The 15,424-nt window shown below is 38.1% G+C and overlaps 3 protein-coding genes across 4 annotated transcripts; 1 reads left to right on the forward strand and 2 right to left on the reverse strand.

Moving 5' to 3' along the window:
• On the forward strand, positions 1 to 7,882 carry LOC125842646 (ubiquitin carboxyl-terminal hydrolase 9-like). Of its 2 annotated transcripts, none has more exons than XM_049521970.1 (14): positions 1 to 158; positions 256 to 420; positions 1,544 to 1,792; positions 2,571 to 2,712; positions 3,290 to 3,349; positions 3,465 to 3,560; positions 3,810 to 4,208; positions 4,297 to 4,437; positions 4,725 to 4,895; positions 5,221 to 5,478; positions 5,644 to 5,780; positions 6,239 to 6,802; positions 6,879 to 7,155; positions 7,352 to 7,882. In XM_049521970.1, exons 2-14 carry the CDS (start codon positions 269 to 271, stop codon positions 7,514 to 7,516), a joined length of 2,811 nt encoding a protein of 936 aa, XP_049377927.1. In that variant the 5' UTR covers positions 1 to 158; positions 256 to 268; the 3' UTR covers positions 7,517 to 7,882. The 2 variants fall into 2 exon arrangements, with proteins under 2 accessions (XP_049377927.1, XP_049377926.1); XM_049521969.1 differs by having other exon boundaries at positions 5,644 to 5,792; positions 7,352 to 7,881.
• Positions 7,883 to 7,994: 112 nt separating this feature from the next.
• Positions 7,995 to 9,887, reverse strand: LOC125842068 (glucan endo-1,3-beta-glucosidase 11). Its single transcript, XM_049521266.1, has 2 exons — positions 8,395 to 9,887; positions 7,995 to 8,184 (listed from the first exon to the last, which is right to left on the reverse strand). The coding sequence occupies exons 1-2, from the start codon at positions 9,544 to 9,546 to the stop codon at positions 8,095 to 8,097; spliced, it is 1,242 nt and encodes a 413-aa protein (XP_049377223.1). The 5' UTR covers positions 9,547 to 9,887; the 3' UTR covers positions 7,995 to 8,094.
• A 385-nt stretch (positions 9,888 to 10,272) lies between these two features.
• On the reverse strand, positions 10,273 to 13,770 carry LOC125841269 (granule-bound starch synthase 1, chloroplastic/amyloplastic). The gene is made up of 13 exons (XM_049520362.1): positions 13,187 to 13,770; positions 13,018 to 13,098; positions 12,844 to 12,942; positions 12,658 to 12,747; positions 12,516 to 12,579; positions 12,335 to 12,435; positions 12,135 to 12,244; positions 11,808 to 12,051; positions 11,538 to 11,714; positions 11,257 to 11,448; positions 11,006 to 11,092; positions 10,773 to 10,901; positions 10,273 to 10,687 (listed from the first exon to the last, which is right to left on the reverse strand). Exons 1-13 carry the CDS (start codon positions 13,517 to 13,519, stop codon positions 10,571 to 10,573), a joined length of 1,824 nt encoding a protein of 607 aa, XP_049376319.1. The 5' UTR covers positions 13,520 to 13,770; the 3' UTR covers positions 10,273 to 10,570.
• Between the last annotated feature and the right edge of the window lie 1,654 nt (positions 13,771 to 15,424).

Genomic DNA, 15,424 nt, shown 5'->3' on the forward strand with positions numbered 1-15,424 from the left:
AAGGTTGGTGGATGAAAATTGAAAACTCAAAACTCAAAAGAGAGAGAGACGCTTCGTGTATTTGTGCAGATCAAAACTCGAATCGGGGAATTTGGGTTTCTCCTGTAATCTAGGGTTCATAACTTCCCCTTTTCTCTATCGCTTTCGGATCTACTAGGGTTCGTTTATTCCTTTTCTCATACCCCTGTTTCGTTTCTTTTGTAAATTCAATTTTTTACTGGAATCTCTCTTCTTATTGTTTATTATCATTACTAGTATTGCGTGGATCATGACGATTCCGGATTCGACCTACATGATGGAAAACGGATCTATTGAATTGCCGTGCACCCCTGAAGAAGAGGCAAGGATCATTCAAGAGCTTATCAGCAAAGCTGAGTCCAATTTGAAACAAGGGAATCTCTATTATGTTATTTCTAACAGGTCCTTATCCTACTATGCTTTTTATTTTGATGTTCTATTCCAACAAGTATTGCACTCCCCGCTCCACTTTGTGTTTCTTTCTCTCTTGTTTTAATTTTGATTACCTACAAATTCCCATAGGCGCTGTTCTCTTACCATTAGACCAATGCCTTGGGACATATTTCTTTTGCTGCTCACTCACATCTATCAGCTAAATAATTAGGGCTTCTGCCACCATGTTATGTTTGTAGTAAATGAGTTAATGTGCTAGTTTTCAATAACTATCACAACAAGGTATTTCTTTTTATCAGGTAAAATATTTCATTAATAATAACAAGGTATTAGAATATTAATTTAAAAAGCTTAACCTGATATGAACTGTTTCGGAAGTAATTGGGTTATGATATGACTCATTCTAGTCCATGAGTTTTAGTTTTGAAACATTAAAAATGGCTCAAGTTTCCCAGCAGCATATTGTAAGTGCTGTTTTCTCACCTATATTATATGAAAGAAAAGGAAGCTACTTGAGAAATGACTCTCTTTGTTCTTCCTCTTGGCAGAATCTACAACATGATTAAGCACTAAGCATAAGCATACAGAGTTGATAATTATGTACCAAGTTCTTTCTCAAAAATAATAATTATGTACCAAGTAAAATCATCAATGTGCACCTGAATGTGCTGTACTGGTAGAGAAAATTTGAGAGCTGAAGCACTAAATTGACTATGATTCATTGGATCTGTGAAACATTACCTTAATATTTGTAGAGACCAGGACTATAATCGTACTAGAGGCAAATAATGCTAGGTGGTTTCTTCTTATCGAAGTCATATGACGCTTCAGCTATTCAGATCCTCCCTTCTGTTGGGATGGCCATTTTGCAATTTCATTTTACCTTAAAGATTGGTGCTCCATAATATGGTTACCGATGGACACTTCAACCAGTTCCAGATAAGAAATTGATTTGGTGACTACTCTGCTGACATCGTAACTGTTGGATTATTTCTTCTTTTTTTTTGGTCTGACCTTATGGTGTTTAGGAAGTTAAGCGTTTTGCCAATTGCTAAAAGAAAAAAATTAGAACATGTCATAAAGGGAATAAACATGAAAATTCATACTCATTTAGTTTTGTCTGTATGTTTAGGTGGTTCATGGATTGGCAGAGGTACATTAGGAAGCCTCTTGGTGCTTATCCATTTAACGAGCATGCTACCGAATCTCTGCCTTCTCTTTTGCCAAATTCAGCTAATAGACCTGGACCAATTGATAATAGCGATATAATAATTAGAGAAGCTGACAGTGGAGATGATGATCCACAGCTTCTCAGAACTTTGGAAGAAGGGCGTGATTATGTGTTGGTCCCACAAGAAGTATGGGAGAAGCTCTCTGAGTGGTAAGTTTTTCTTGCTTATTTCTCATTCATCTTCCTTTATCAGACAGTGCAGTGGAGCTTAACTTGGCAACACCGTTTATGGTGTCTAGGAAATACTCCCATTGTTTTTTCATGAATAGAAGATACTCAATTTTTTAAGGCACTTTTTGTCGAACAACAGCTATGCAAAATTCCCTATGGTTTTCTTTTGTGAACTTCACTGTTCAGAAAGAGTTGTCTGTGGATGGTTATGGTCGACTGTCATGATTAGAAGTACTATGCTGTTACTTAATGCCCCCTTTGTTTCAATTGAAATATCTTACTTTTCTTTTTTTGTCCAATTTCAAAATGAATGTCTCTTTCTATATTTGGTCTTCAATTCCAACATTCTACATGACTTGTTTTTTTACCATAAGATTCATAGGCTATTTTGGTCATTATACACCACATGATTAAAAAGTCCCCTTTTCTTAAATTCCATGCCTAGTCAAACTAAGACTCTTAAACTAAATTGGAGGGAGTATTTTTTTCATTTTCAGTGGAAGGAGAGCTGGATTGGAGCAGTAGCTCCCCTTATGACAATTAACTGTGTCTATGTTAGTTAGGGTCTCAAAAAACCTTTTTAGAGCTGATTGTACAAAACATTTACTCTTCCCTGGGATTCACATGCTATTCTTTTCCCAGGTACTAGCATACATGCTAGTGATCTGCTAAAATTGTGAATGAAGTACAAGGGTTTTTCACATGCTTTCCATTTCTAATTTTTTTTTTTTTTTTGCGGTAATCGCACTGCCTTTAGGTATAAAGGAGGACCAGCATTACCTCGGAAAATGATATCTGTGGGAGATGCCAAGCAACTTAGCGTGGAGGTGTTCCCGTTATGTCTCAATTTATTTGATACTAGAGATACAAGCCACAAGGCTTTACGGTTAAGTAAAAAGGTATTTATGGCCTTGCCTCTCTATTTGGTCTCACAAATTTATATAAGAAGATACAGAGTCATTTTTTACCCCTTCAGAATAAAAGATCACTTATTGTCAGGGACTCAAGGTGCACTCTTGTTGCATCATCTTTCACTTCTTATCTCGAATTATAAATAGTGTACACCTGCTTCTCCATTCATTTGGCCATCTATTGGCTGTTTAAGAATGACATTAGTAAACGCACTATCTGATGATTGTTTTTGCTGTAACAATCTCAGTCATCTTGTCATTATCAATTCGAAAACATGTTTTTTTAGGGATGGTGGGGTGGGGCATAGAGAATGATGTCTGATATTCTATTGGAGCAATACATGAACTTGCTATTTGAATCATGGTGGTCTTCTTATGTACTTCTGCACCCTCTATAACTTAATAAATGGGTGGAACCGTTAGCTATGTGGCGGTAGATCAATGTGACCGTACTAGCTGTATCAGCTGTATCATTTGATCGCTTTTTTGGTGTTTTGTTCTGTTGTTTAAATATGTTTTTTTTTCCAGTTATTTAGCAACTTTAAAATGGTGCGATATGTTTCAGGCATCTTTACATGAACTCTATACCATAGTGTGTAAACTCAAAGAAATTGCTCCAGAGAAGGTTTGTTTCTTTTTAAAATTAGGACATTATCTAGTTCTATTTCATGTCATCAAGCAAAGTTTTCTTAAAATGAGACAAAATCTTTACCCTTCTTATCATTTCTTGGATTGTACAGGCACACATCTGGGATTATTTTGATAAAAAGAAGCATACAAAGTTAGTTGCTTCAAACCAAACACTGGAGGACTCCAACTTGCAGATGGATCAAGATGTGAGTTTCTCATACAATATGTCCTCTCTACATTACTAGTGTCCTATGGAAAATGAGAAATACCAGCTGATAGTGATATGCATTAGTAAGAGGGGCCGTTTGGTTTACCACATTACCTAAAATAATCTGAGCATAAAATCTGGCACAAGTAATACAATGCTTGGTTTGTGGAACAAGAAAAAATAATCTCAGAATAAGTGAATACATGCTTTCTAGTAAATCTTTACTGATGGAATGATCTCCTGCCAGATTCTCCTGGAGGTGCAACCTGAAGGGTCACTGCCTTCTGGTTTTGGCTTTGATTCAACCGGAAACGACTTGGCATTGGTTCCAGTTGAACCTCTGAGATCATCTGTCACAATTGCTGGTGGTCCAACATTGTCCAATGGTTTCTCTACTGGATATAGCTCCAATGCATATCAAGGGAGTTCTTTGAACTCCAGTTATGGTGACATGGAGGATGGATATGATAGTCTGAGGCCTGCAAGTAAAGGCGAAAGGGGAGGGTTGGCAGGATTATCCAATCTGGGCAACACATGCTTCATGAATAGTGCCCTTCAGTGTCTGGTTCATACACCTCCGCTCGTCGAATACTTCTTGCAAGATTACACTGATGAGATTAACAGACAGAATCCTTTGGGGATGCATGTAATGTTGCTTCTTTTGTCTATGTTGTGAACTTTTCGTATGGAAGGGGTCCATATTTAAGTTTCTAATATCTGTTGTAGTTTTACAGGGTGAGCTTGCACTTGCATTTGGTGAACTGTTGAGGAAACTGTGGTCCTCTGGCCGAACACCCGTGGCACCTCGTGCATTCAAGGGAAAACTTGGTCGATTTGCTCCCCAGTTTAGCGGATATAACCAGCATGACTCTCAGGTTGGTTTGGCTCGTCTTGGCTGAGATTGTCATATTTGCCACAGGGTTTGCTCAATGCTAAATTTCGTCTTTAGGAATGCTTCTGTATCATCTGATGATAAATGTACCATGTATTAGCCACTACTAGTAGAGCCTGTTGTTTTTCGTTGCTAGAATATTGCTGGTAGTTTTTCCCACTATAGGCAGCAGGCCTTAAGTTCAGATGTTTCCTTTGCCTCTATGTTCCGAAACACATTTCTCTTAAAATGCTGCTAGATTTTCAATAAGTGATATGCTTCTTTTTCTAGGAACTACTCGCCTTCCTCTTGGATGGATTACATGAAGATTTAAATCGCGTCAAGCAAAAGCCGTATTTTGAGACAAAGGACTCAGACGGTCGTCCAGATGAAGAAGTTGCTAACGAGCTTTGGAGATACCACAGAGCCAGAAATGACTCCGTTATAGTTGATATTTGCCAGGTTCTTAGCTTTTTGTCATTTTCTTTCTATATTGACTGGGACTGTCTTGATTGACCTTTATGCAAGTGGTTTTATATTTTTAGTCCTGGGAATTGTTATTATTTTTTTCTTTTTCTCTTCCCTCTGCCAGCTTGAGTTCGACAGTGCCACTTACTGGAGACTGATAATCACTTTTTTTTCTTCTTTCTGGTGACAAAGGCTATTTCACTTTCAGTAATGTTTGGATAGAACTCTGTTGGCATATAAAGTATCTGAAATTGATGTTTGTTTTCTTGTTAGTGCATATGGCCATCAAGTTCACTCATACTGAAGCTATTTATTTCAGGGCCAATATAAGTCTACGCTGGTTTGCCCTGACTGCAACAAAATCTCAATAACATTTGATCCCTTCATGTATTTGTCTCTACCACTTCCTTCAACAGTCACAAAGACAATGACAGTAACAGTGTTTTATAGTGATGGCAGTGGCCTTCCAATGCCATATACTGTTACCGTCTTGAAACATGGTTATATTAAAGATCTTGCACAGGCTTTAGAAATTGCATGCTGCTTAAGGATTGATGAATACCTGCTACTTGCAGAGGTAATGGTTTTTTTGCTATTTGTTCACATTATGTATGGGTACCGGACATGTGCATGCCTCTGCAAATGTTTGTACCAGAATCGTATATCTGCACACATGTAAATATTTTGTGTTGGTTTGTTCGAACTGTGCTACTGTTTGTTTCATAATAAGTCTCCTGAACAGGTCTATGAACATCGGGTATTTCGATTCTTTGAGAACCCTACAGAGATTTTGAATTCAGTTAAGGATGATGAACATATTGTTGCGTACAGGCTCCCGAAAAGGGTGGCACAACTGACAAGACTGGAGATTAGTCACAGGTACCTGGAAAAGTAAGTTTAAATCCTTGGATTATATTGGTACTTAATTTTTTTTAAAATTCTTGAATCTTGTGCTAATTTATAAACTCTTAAAATTAAAAATTCTGTTATTTTTTGCCCACCAGCTGTCCCATTCGTCATGATTGATTTTTCATGCATTTGATAATTTACTAGTCTTCTCCGGGTATTGCTTTTAGCAACTTGAGTGAGTGTGGACTCGTGAATTTGTGATTACTCTCAATTTGGTGCGTGTGTGTTTACATTCAATAGTATAAATTCGTTATTGAGGTTAATAACTGACAAAGAATGAGGTTAATTCTGAATTTCTTAGTTGACTTTTTTACCAGTAACAATACTACTTATCACTCATCAAGAAAAGTAATTCAGGACTGGTGTCTTCACTATACTTGTTATAGCTTATTCTTCACCTGCCGTTGACCTTCATGCATTTTCTCCAGGTGTATCATAGACAGTTCGAAGGCCAGTGAGAGGAAGTTGTTCTTGACACCACTTGTTACTTTCTTGGAAGACCCACATAACGGAGCTGATATTGATTTTGCTGTCCATAAGGTACTTGCTCCATTAAGAAGGAAAGCATTTATCTCATCAGCACCTGGTCTTAAGGATGGTGCCGAAAATGGTTCTCCCTCGGAAACAATTGAAGTACCAATGAACAGCTGTACTATCCAATTTGGTCGTGAAGGTCAATCAACGGAGTGCATAGATCCAGTGGGGAATTCCAGCATGGAGCTGACATTTCACCTTTGTTTAACTGATGAACGGGGTACTAACTGCAGGCCCGTTACAAAAGATACAGTGATAGAACCAGTTAGAATGCAAAAGGTTATATTGGATTGGACTGAGAAGGAATATGAGCTATATGATGCAAGCTACCTCAAAGACCTTCCAGAGGTTCACAAAAGTGGACTTACAGTGAAGAAAACCAAGCAAGAAGCTATATCCTTATTTTCGTGTTTGGAGGCCTTCCTAAAGGAGGAACCTTTAGGACCAGATGATATGTGGTATGTTATGAGATGTTTTCTTTAAGTGTCGTCCACTTGATGTGGATTTAAGTGTATGTTTATGATTTTAATTCAGGTACTGTCCTCGCTGCAAGGAGCATAGACAAGCCTCCAAGAAGTTAGATTTATGGAGATTACCGGACATACTTGTTTTCCACTTAAAGCGGTTCTCTTATAGCCGATGGCTGAAGAACAAGCTTGATACGTTTGTGAATTTTCCCATACATAATCTGGATTTAAGCAAGTATGTGAAAAGTACGGATTTATCTGAGAGCTCCCATGTGTATGAGCTATATGCAATAAGCAACCATTATGGTGGACTAGGTGGTGGACATTACACAGCTTACTGCAAGGTACTTTTTATTTTGTCTTGTTCTTTTGTTGAATATCGTAATTGCTACCTAGAATATATTCTTCTTGAGATAGCAATAAATCAGGAGCTGTTAATATATATAGTGAGAATATTGAGCTCAATCTCTGCCAAGGGGCTCCGATGGTCTTGGTTGAATGTAGGTTCATTGTATACTGATGGGTTCTTTTAATTGGCAGTTGATTGATGACGACAGATGGTATCATTTTGATGATTCCCATGTTTCACCTGTCGCTGAATCGGATATCAAAACATCAGCTGCCTATGTGTTGTTCTATCGAAGAGTTAAAGCTCAACAAAATGGAGTTGTGGGAGGGTCCTTTCAGTGCCATAGAAGCTCTTGAAGATGCTCGACTGGTTGCTCTTATCCCCTCTTGATAAAGTCTGAATTCTTGGCTGTCTGGCAGGGGCTAGTTCATGAGTCAGCTAACGTGGTTGGGGCTCATCTTATCCTAGGCAAATTAGAAGTAGGTGCTCTATCAGTAAGAGGCACCAAGAGGAAAACAGAAATTGGATGAGGCTCTTGTGTTTCTTGAAAGACTTTTTTTTTTTTTTTTTAGAGAAATTTTGTAAGTCTTGGGTATCCGAGTTATTCGTAAGAGGCATTATACTCTTGTAGAGTAGTGTTCTTATCATTTTTTTAGCGAAGAAGTTGTACTCAAGGACCAAACCTTTTTATCTAATTACATATAGCAGTTTGATGAAGAAGTTTTTATTACGACATTTTCTTGTAGATGAAAACAATGGACATAATTGAATGAAAGTGAACCATAAAGTTAGAACAAACCAGTGAATGAGAGCGGATAGATAGGATTGGAATAATGGGTAAGCTGTTGTATCGTCTTTTTAATCTAATAATAATACCATAAAGCAAAGTCGTCAAAAATAATCAAAGAATACAAACATTAGTGAGTCTTGTCTATTACAAGTGGTAGTAGTCGTCAAGTTTCTTCCATAGTCCAAAGCTCACAAAGTAGAGAAGCAAGGTTTTGCAGGGAGAAAGACTTGTCCCCTGAGAATTGCACAAGAATATTAGTATCAAATGAAAGCAGACATAACTTCATACATCTAAGTCCTTTAGTAATTATAGAACTTGGAAATAAAAAGAGAGAAAAAGAAGAAGCTAAAATGCTCACCGAATCATAAAAAGAGAGAAAAAGAAGAAGCTAAAATGCTCACCGAATCATAAAAAGAGAGAAAAAGAAGAAGCTAAAATGCTCACCGAATCAGAAGTAATGGCTAGATAACCGGAGGAGGAGCTTGCTGGCGGCACTGACGCTGATGGTGTAGATCCAGACCCACCGGAGTTACTGCTATTCGTACTCACTGCGTTGATTGCCGGGACTCCTAAGGGGTAAGCCTGAGATCCGTCCGGCTTGAACAGGCCGTAGTTTCGCTCCGAACCAGGACCAGGCTTGAGGTTCTCATTGAACAAGGCAAATACGTATATATTCAAATCCGAGTTAGGCCTCATGGGTGTACCCTTCTTCTGACCAATAAGCTTCATCAGATTACAGTTGTATTTCCTAGCATTCTCCGGTGTAGCTCCGGCCTCGTCGGCGTCTCCCTTTGACGGCCATCCCGTCTCCGAGATCTGTACGCAGACGTTTTTGTACCCGATGGAAGCTAAAGCAGAGTGAACAGCATCGATCTGAGCGAAAAGCATGTTGTCGTAATGGAGATTGGACTCTGGATCAACGATACCAGAGTTGGGCTGAAATAGCACGAAATCAAGGGAGACCTGCTTCGGATTTCCCTTGTAAGCAAAGTAAGGATAAGCATTAATCAGAAAAGGTGAGCCAGTTTTGCAATGGAAGTCCACGATCTGGGTAACACAGTTGACAAGATCCCGACGGAAAGCTCCAGCAGATGGCGGATAGGAAGTTTGTAGAATAGCAAGAGAATGTGCGGTGGTGACAGTGACTTGTTTGTCCAATTTGAGATTAACAAGAGCAGTGTGGACACTTTGCATTGCAGGGAGGAGGTTGTCGGTGAGGATGGTATCGTTAAAGGTGAGAACTTCATTACCGACAGCGATGCAGGTGATTTTAGTAGCAGGTAAGTAAGCTTGGACATTATTTTTAACCCATGATTGAGCTTTAGAAGGATCTTTCATCTTGGAAAGGTACTCATTGCCAAGACTGACGATGAACTCAACGCCGGTGTTAGCAAAGGCTTTGAGGACATGTGGGTCAGCATCATAGAGCTTGATTCTGGTAGCTCCGATGGATTTGACTAATGGTACCACGTTTTCCGGTAAGGGAAGATTGTTGGCAATTTGCCCGTAGTTGATACCTAGAGGAGCCACCATAGTTGGAGTAAAAAACAGCAGAAAGAGGAGAAGAGAAGAGGAGATGGGATTGGGTTCCATCATCAAATGACAAGTAAGGAAGGAAGGAGCTAAAGGTGAAAGAAAAGAGTAAAAGCAACCAGCAGCCTAGCAAGAAAAAAGTAAGCTGAGTGCCGAGTGGTGGTGTTATAAGTAACGGAGCGGCTGCCTGCTTTTATCTTCTCTTTATTAAATAAAAAAAAATGCTACTGGGAAAACTTAGTCCTAAAAGTAGCATTTTAAGTTTAATAGTATTTGTTGCTTTAGAGTAACGAAAGAATAATACTTACTACTACTTTAGTAAATAGAGAGCATCTTATTACTATTCAATTTGGATTGTAAAATTACTACTACTACTACCAATAGAGTAGTAGACAAAGAGACTGTGCCGTTATGTAAAGGAGATGCTTTGATTGAGCTGTAGTCCATTCAATCATACATACTACCTTACTTTATGAATGAATGTGTCATGGGCTCAAAAATATCTTTCTAAATGCAATAATTTAAGTGTTGATTGACATAGATGTTGCATTGTTTTCACATAATCATTTTGAAATTCAATAGCCATCTCCTCAAAGTTAGCCTGGCAGCTTCTTTCATATGACCAAACAACTAATTTGAAATTGATTACTTCTTTTAAACAAAATTTATAACATAACACACTAGCTCTGTATTGCGTAAAAAATCATCAAAGGAGGACGGAGCAAGAAACATTGATTCCTTGGGTAATTTTCATTATATATGTACTGCAAATAATTATGCAAGAAAAGGTACAACAAATTCACGCATATATATTAGCTACTAGTATTATTTATGCTACATTACTAAGTATTTAGTTGCAAACGTTAGTAATAACTATTTTCTATTGACTTTGATCCACACCACCTTAAATAGCCCTTACCTACAAAAACATTAACCAGGATTTTACAGCCTTATATGCTGCTGCTCCCCAGCAAAAACCAATCATTTTGTAGATGATTGAGACCCCATAATAGGGTTCTACATAGTTCGCTAGTAAATACGTTTGCTTAATGATCTTATTGTTGAAACAAGGATAACCAAAGCTCATTTAAGGAGTGGCTACATTTTCCTTGGCAAGTGGAGCGATTTCTTCCCCTTCAACACCGGGTTCACTGCCAGAAGCTCCTAAGCCCAATAGCAATGTCTCCCATTTCTTGGCAGGTTCCTGCAAGAACACCAGTTGGCATCCATCAGTGCTGACGAGAACAACAAACTGAAGTACCTACGCAAATTATCAAATTCACACTTACCTTCCAGGAGAGCTCCTCTGACATGCAATTTTTTATCATCTCAGCAAACGCGAGGGTGCCATAGACTGCAAGAGCTCTAGCAACTGTTGTTACTATCTTAAGCACATCAGCTGGGTCAACAACATCGCACTAACCAAATTCAAGAAGCAATAAGTTAATGTTTATGCAACAAGGGGTATATCAAGACGAGAATGGACCATGTACAAGTACACAATTGATGTAAAATCACATACTTCAACATTGAAGGCTCCCATATGGAATCCAGTATAGCCTTCTTTCACAGTGTCAACAAGTCCACCAGTCGATGCACAGATTGGTACCTGACTCACATGTGATTACGTTAAAATCAGATAACCAATTTTCAGAAATGAAAAGCTTGCTGCAGTAACATTTAGTTGGTTATTAAACTTTAGATGGAAAACAAGGTCTTATGATTCTTTTTTTAAAAACTCAGTAAAAAGGTACAAGCTCTTCTGGTTCTTACTGTTCCATATCGCATAGCATGTAACTGAATGAGACCACAAGGTTCAAATCTGCTTGGAACCAACATAAAATCAGCACCAGCAGTGATCATGTGAGCCAAAGGAACATTGAATTTTGCCACTCCTTTAGCTTTGTTAGGGTACAACACTTCGAGCTGTTCAATCTCCTGCTCAAACTCCTTTTTGCCAGTTCCCTGATGCATAGGATGAGTAGCAGGTCAATTTCAGTTTCAGCACAAGTAAACTCAACAAGAGAGATACCATGAGTCCATTTGGTACTTACAAGGACTACAATTTGAACATCCAATCCGATGAACTTGTGAATTGCAGCAACAAGAATATCTGAACCTTTCTGCTCCTCAAGTCTGCCGATGAAGCCAATCAAAGGGATCTTCTTGTCAACAGGCAAGCCAACTGCTGCTTGAAGAGCCTCCTTTAGTAAAGGTTTTGCGTCCATGACCTGTATAGAGATTTTGGTTAGCAAGAACTCTTTAATTTCATAAACATACAAAATAATTTAGTATATACTGGAGTCGGAAAAATCTTATCTTACAGTGGTTATATCGTATTTGACATCTGTGTATTTGTCAGTCGCTGGGTTCCACTCTTGTGTATCCATGCCATTCACAATCCCAGTTATGCAAGTCTTACGAAGGACACTGTCCAATTCAACTCCCTTGTCAACAGCAGAGACAAGTTCTTGGGCATAGTATGGGCTCACTGTAACCACCCTATGTGATTCTAATATCCCAGCCTTCATCCAGTTGATTTTCCTACCCTTAACAGGCTTCTCATATCTGCAAAATTTTAAAAACTCAATTTACTAGCATCAAAAGAGCTTCAAAAGTTGGAGGTCTGATTTCAAGCATTAAATACATACCCATCAATGAAATCAAAAGAACCCCTGAATTCATCAGGAAGATTGAGAAGAGGGAAGTCAGAGAAAGAAAATCGGCCTTGGTAGGCAATGTTATGGATGCAGAAAGCAACCTGGAGGCAATGTGAAGTTTATCATATATTAATACAACCTTACTGATTTGCAGGGTAACGTGCAATCGAGTGAATACAAAGAAATTTTACCTTGGCATTCAAGTAGATTCCTCTGGACTGGTACATTGACTTCAAGTAGCAAGGAATGAGAGCTGTGTGCCAATCATTGGCAATGAAGAGAACATCCTCTCCTGCAGGAATAGGCAAAATAAAGATGATTACCTACAATGATATAGTAAGGAGTTTTCTGAAACTAGGATGTGTTAATTACCATATGGTCCTGAGAAGTAGTTGCTACTGTTCAAATTCAAAACTTTAGGTGCCTCTAGGGCTGCCTGAGAAAACAAGGTTAAAAAAACGATTAAAGACAAAAGAGTAAAATGCCACATAAAAATCAAGAGTAACTAACTTACTTGACACAACAAGCTGAACCTAAGTTCATTGTCCAGATAATCTAGTCCAGCTTTGGGGCCATAGATTTTTGAACCAGTTTTGCCCCAAACCTTAAAAGAGTAAAAGCACCAGTAGAGTTAAAAGATATTCAAAATGACCTGTTCTGCGTATCCCTCAGGACGGATTCATAATCATAATATGCTTACTTTCTCCAAGAACATTGGGTGGTCAACAAAAACACGATCAACCCCACGTTTATAGCAGTGAAAGAAACGAACAATTTCAATGCTGTCTCCAACTTTGACCTGCAGATGATCACATTCTTGAATCAGGAAATGTAAGAGAACAATATTGTACCGTATCAATATAGGAAGATGTACCTCAACCGCAACGCCAGTATCCCAAGCATCTTTGTATTGGTCATAACGGGGGGATATTGTCATTACCCGATGTCCGCGGGCCTAAATGATAAAAAGACTGATGCAGTAGAAACTAACTAAACAAAATAAGTAATGAATGAGTAGGTAACCAAATGAAAGAAAGACTTACTGCAAGGGCTGGTGGTAGTCCACCAAGAACATCACCTAGTCCACCAGTTTTGCTCCAAGGACCAACCTCAGTACCCACAAAGATCAAGTTCATTCCCTTTCCACAAACAATGGTAGCTGAGCATCCAGGTCTCTTGGTCTCAGTTCTGGATGCCATCTTGGGTGTTACCTTAGTATTAGTTGTTGATTGGAGCCCATCAAGCTTGTTAACAGCCCTTAAACCATTGTGAGTCAGAGTATGGTTCCTGAGTCCTATCTGTGACAAGGTTGATTTGGTGTCTAGTGAAGTTTGGCTTCTTGACACAAAGTGGTGTGAAGCTGTGATGCTTGCCATGTGATGTGTGGTCTACAAAAAGGGGAATCTACCAGAGAATAAGCTACAGATGAACAAAAACAAAACAGAAATTGATTTCTGAGAAGAAAGGAAGCATTCACACTTATCACCGATTACAGTAGGCAAGAGAATCAAAATCAGAATAGATGAGATGAGATATGAAACAACGTTTATACACCACAACACGATTCATAATAGAATGTAGGGAAACATGCATGAAATCAGAAATAATTGGAGGAGATGAGTAAAAGTTACCACTTGTTGAGCTGTATGAGTGAGTGAGTGAGTGAGTGAGAATGAGGAGGTGACTGCCTTATTTGTAGCAGGTTTCAGTGACACGTGTCAAGAGAATAGCGGGTGGCTATCCCTTAGCAGAAGGCAACTGTGGACACTGTATTATAGGGAAATGCTCATCGACAGTATTATGGGCCCTCTCTTTGTTGATTCACGGCTGGACTTCAACTTGGGCCTTGCAATGGGCCCGTCCGGTTCTGTCTCCTAGTATCTAAAAAACTAAACCAACTCCCTCCTACCGCTACCACTTGACATTCCTATCAGTCTCGTGTTAATTAAATTATTATTATTATAGTAATTAAAAATAATATCTAGGTACTGGTACTGGTCCCTCCCTCCACTAGAATATTAGTTACTTCCCCCTTAGCTTTGTATTCCAAATTACTGTAAATATATTTTCTAATTTTTTACGACAAACAAGATCTAATTATGAATGCACAATTCTAAAGGTTGAATACATTACTTTACTTGGTTTAGCCTATAATAAGTTGCATTTTAGTATTAAGATTGAGATGCATGGTTCTATTACAAAATTGATACACTGCTAAAGGAAGGATGGTTAAAAACAACATTCAATGTTTGTTACATTTCTTCCTATTGTATTTTTTTTTTTAACGAGCTTCCCGTATACATCATAACATGTCTCCGTTCCACTTGGCAGGAAAAAAAATACCCAAATAGGAAGAAACTGTCAAGTATATCCATAGATGAGGACTTAATGGATAGGCTTTTCGAGGATTCATAAATCATAATATCTGGCGGAGGAGTCAATTAAATACTTGTGGTTTGTATCCTGATTACTCTGTCAACAGCCAAATAGAAAAGTTTGAAAAGAGAGAAAGGATTTGGTACAAGATACTGTTGCATTTGTTAAGTAATGAACAAAACGGAGTAATATAATTTTCTATCTCGTTAAAGCTTCTTCCTTTGTTTCCTTATCCTCTTATCTTTAGAGCCAATATAATAAGTAAAGAAAATAGATTAATTAATAGTTTCTTCCTGATTTCAATTTGTGGAACCTTTACTGCCTCGAGAATTTCTTAAGAATTTTATATATAATTAATGGAAAAAATTACGCGATTAAGCAAACTTATATTACTTAATTACTCATCATGCCTATAGTTTGCTATAATTATCACTCACGACTAACATTATACATTAATTACGTGGGCTAACTTCGAGTTTGTATAATTAGCCACGTTTGTATATGTATAATTTGCCAGAATATACAAATACATATGTATAATATACAATTATCTAACCTATATACATATATAATTCACCTCTCTCCCACTCTTTGCCCTCTCTCGCTCACCTCTCTCCTCCCTCTCCCAATCTTGCTTGCCATATATACAAATGCATATGTATAATATACAATTATCTAACCTATATACATATACAATTCACCTCTCTCCCACTCTCTGCTCTCTCTCGCTCGCCTCTCTCCTCCCTCTCCCAATCTCGCTTGCCATATATACAAATACATATGTATAATATACAATTATCTAACATATATACATATACAAAGTTTTTTTCATCACTTCTCTCCACCCCTACCAGTTCCGCCTACCCACCTATCCCAAAAAAAATATAAAAAAAAATTACCATCCC

Source organism: Solanum stenotomum, chromosome 10 (assembly GCF_019186545.1).
Source record: "Solanum stenotomum isolate F172 chromosome 10, ASM1918654v1, whole genome shotgun sequence".
Lineage (NCBI taxonomy): Eukaryota > Viridiplantae > Streptophyta > Magnoliopsida > Solanales > Solanaceae > Solanum > Solanum stenotomum.

Bases quoted from the DNA above. Each gene is read 5' to 3' on its own strand.
- LOC125842646 (XM_049521969.1), top strand. From the start codon at position 269: ATGACGATTCCGGATTCGACCTACATGATGGAAAACGGATCTATTGAA. The intron at 3,561-3,809 runs GTGAGTTTCTCA...ATCTCCTGCCAG, and splicing joins ACTTGCAGATGGATCAAGAT to ATTCTCCTGGAGGTGCAACC. The intron at 6,803-6,878 runs GTATGTTATGAG...ATTTTAATTCAG, and splicing joins TTAGGACCAGATGATATGTG to GTACTGTCCTCGCTGCAAGG.
- LOC125842068 (XM_049521266.1), bottom strand. From the start codon at position 9,546: ATGATGGAACCCAATCCCATCTCCTCTTCTCTTCTCCTCTTTCTGCTG. The intron at 8,185-8,394 runs GTGAGCATTTTA...TGCAATTCTCAG, and splicing joins TAGCCATTACTTCTGATTCG to GGGACAAGTCTTTCTCCCTG.
- LOC125841269 (XM_049520362.1), bottom strand. From the start codon at position 13,519: ATGGCAAGCATCACAGCTTCACACCACTTTGTGTCAAGAAGCCAAACT. The intron at 13,099-13,186 runs GTAAGTCTTTCT...TTTATCATTTAG, and splicing joins GACTACCACCAGCCCTTGCA to GCCCGCGGACATCGGGTAAT. The intron at 11,093-11,256 runs GTAAGAACCAGA...CATGTGAGTCAG, and splicing joins ATGCTATGCGATATGGAACA to GTACCAATCTGTGCATCGAC.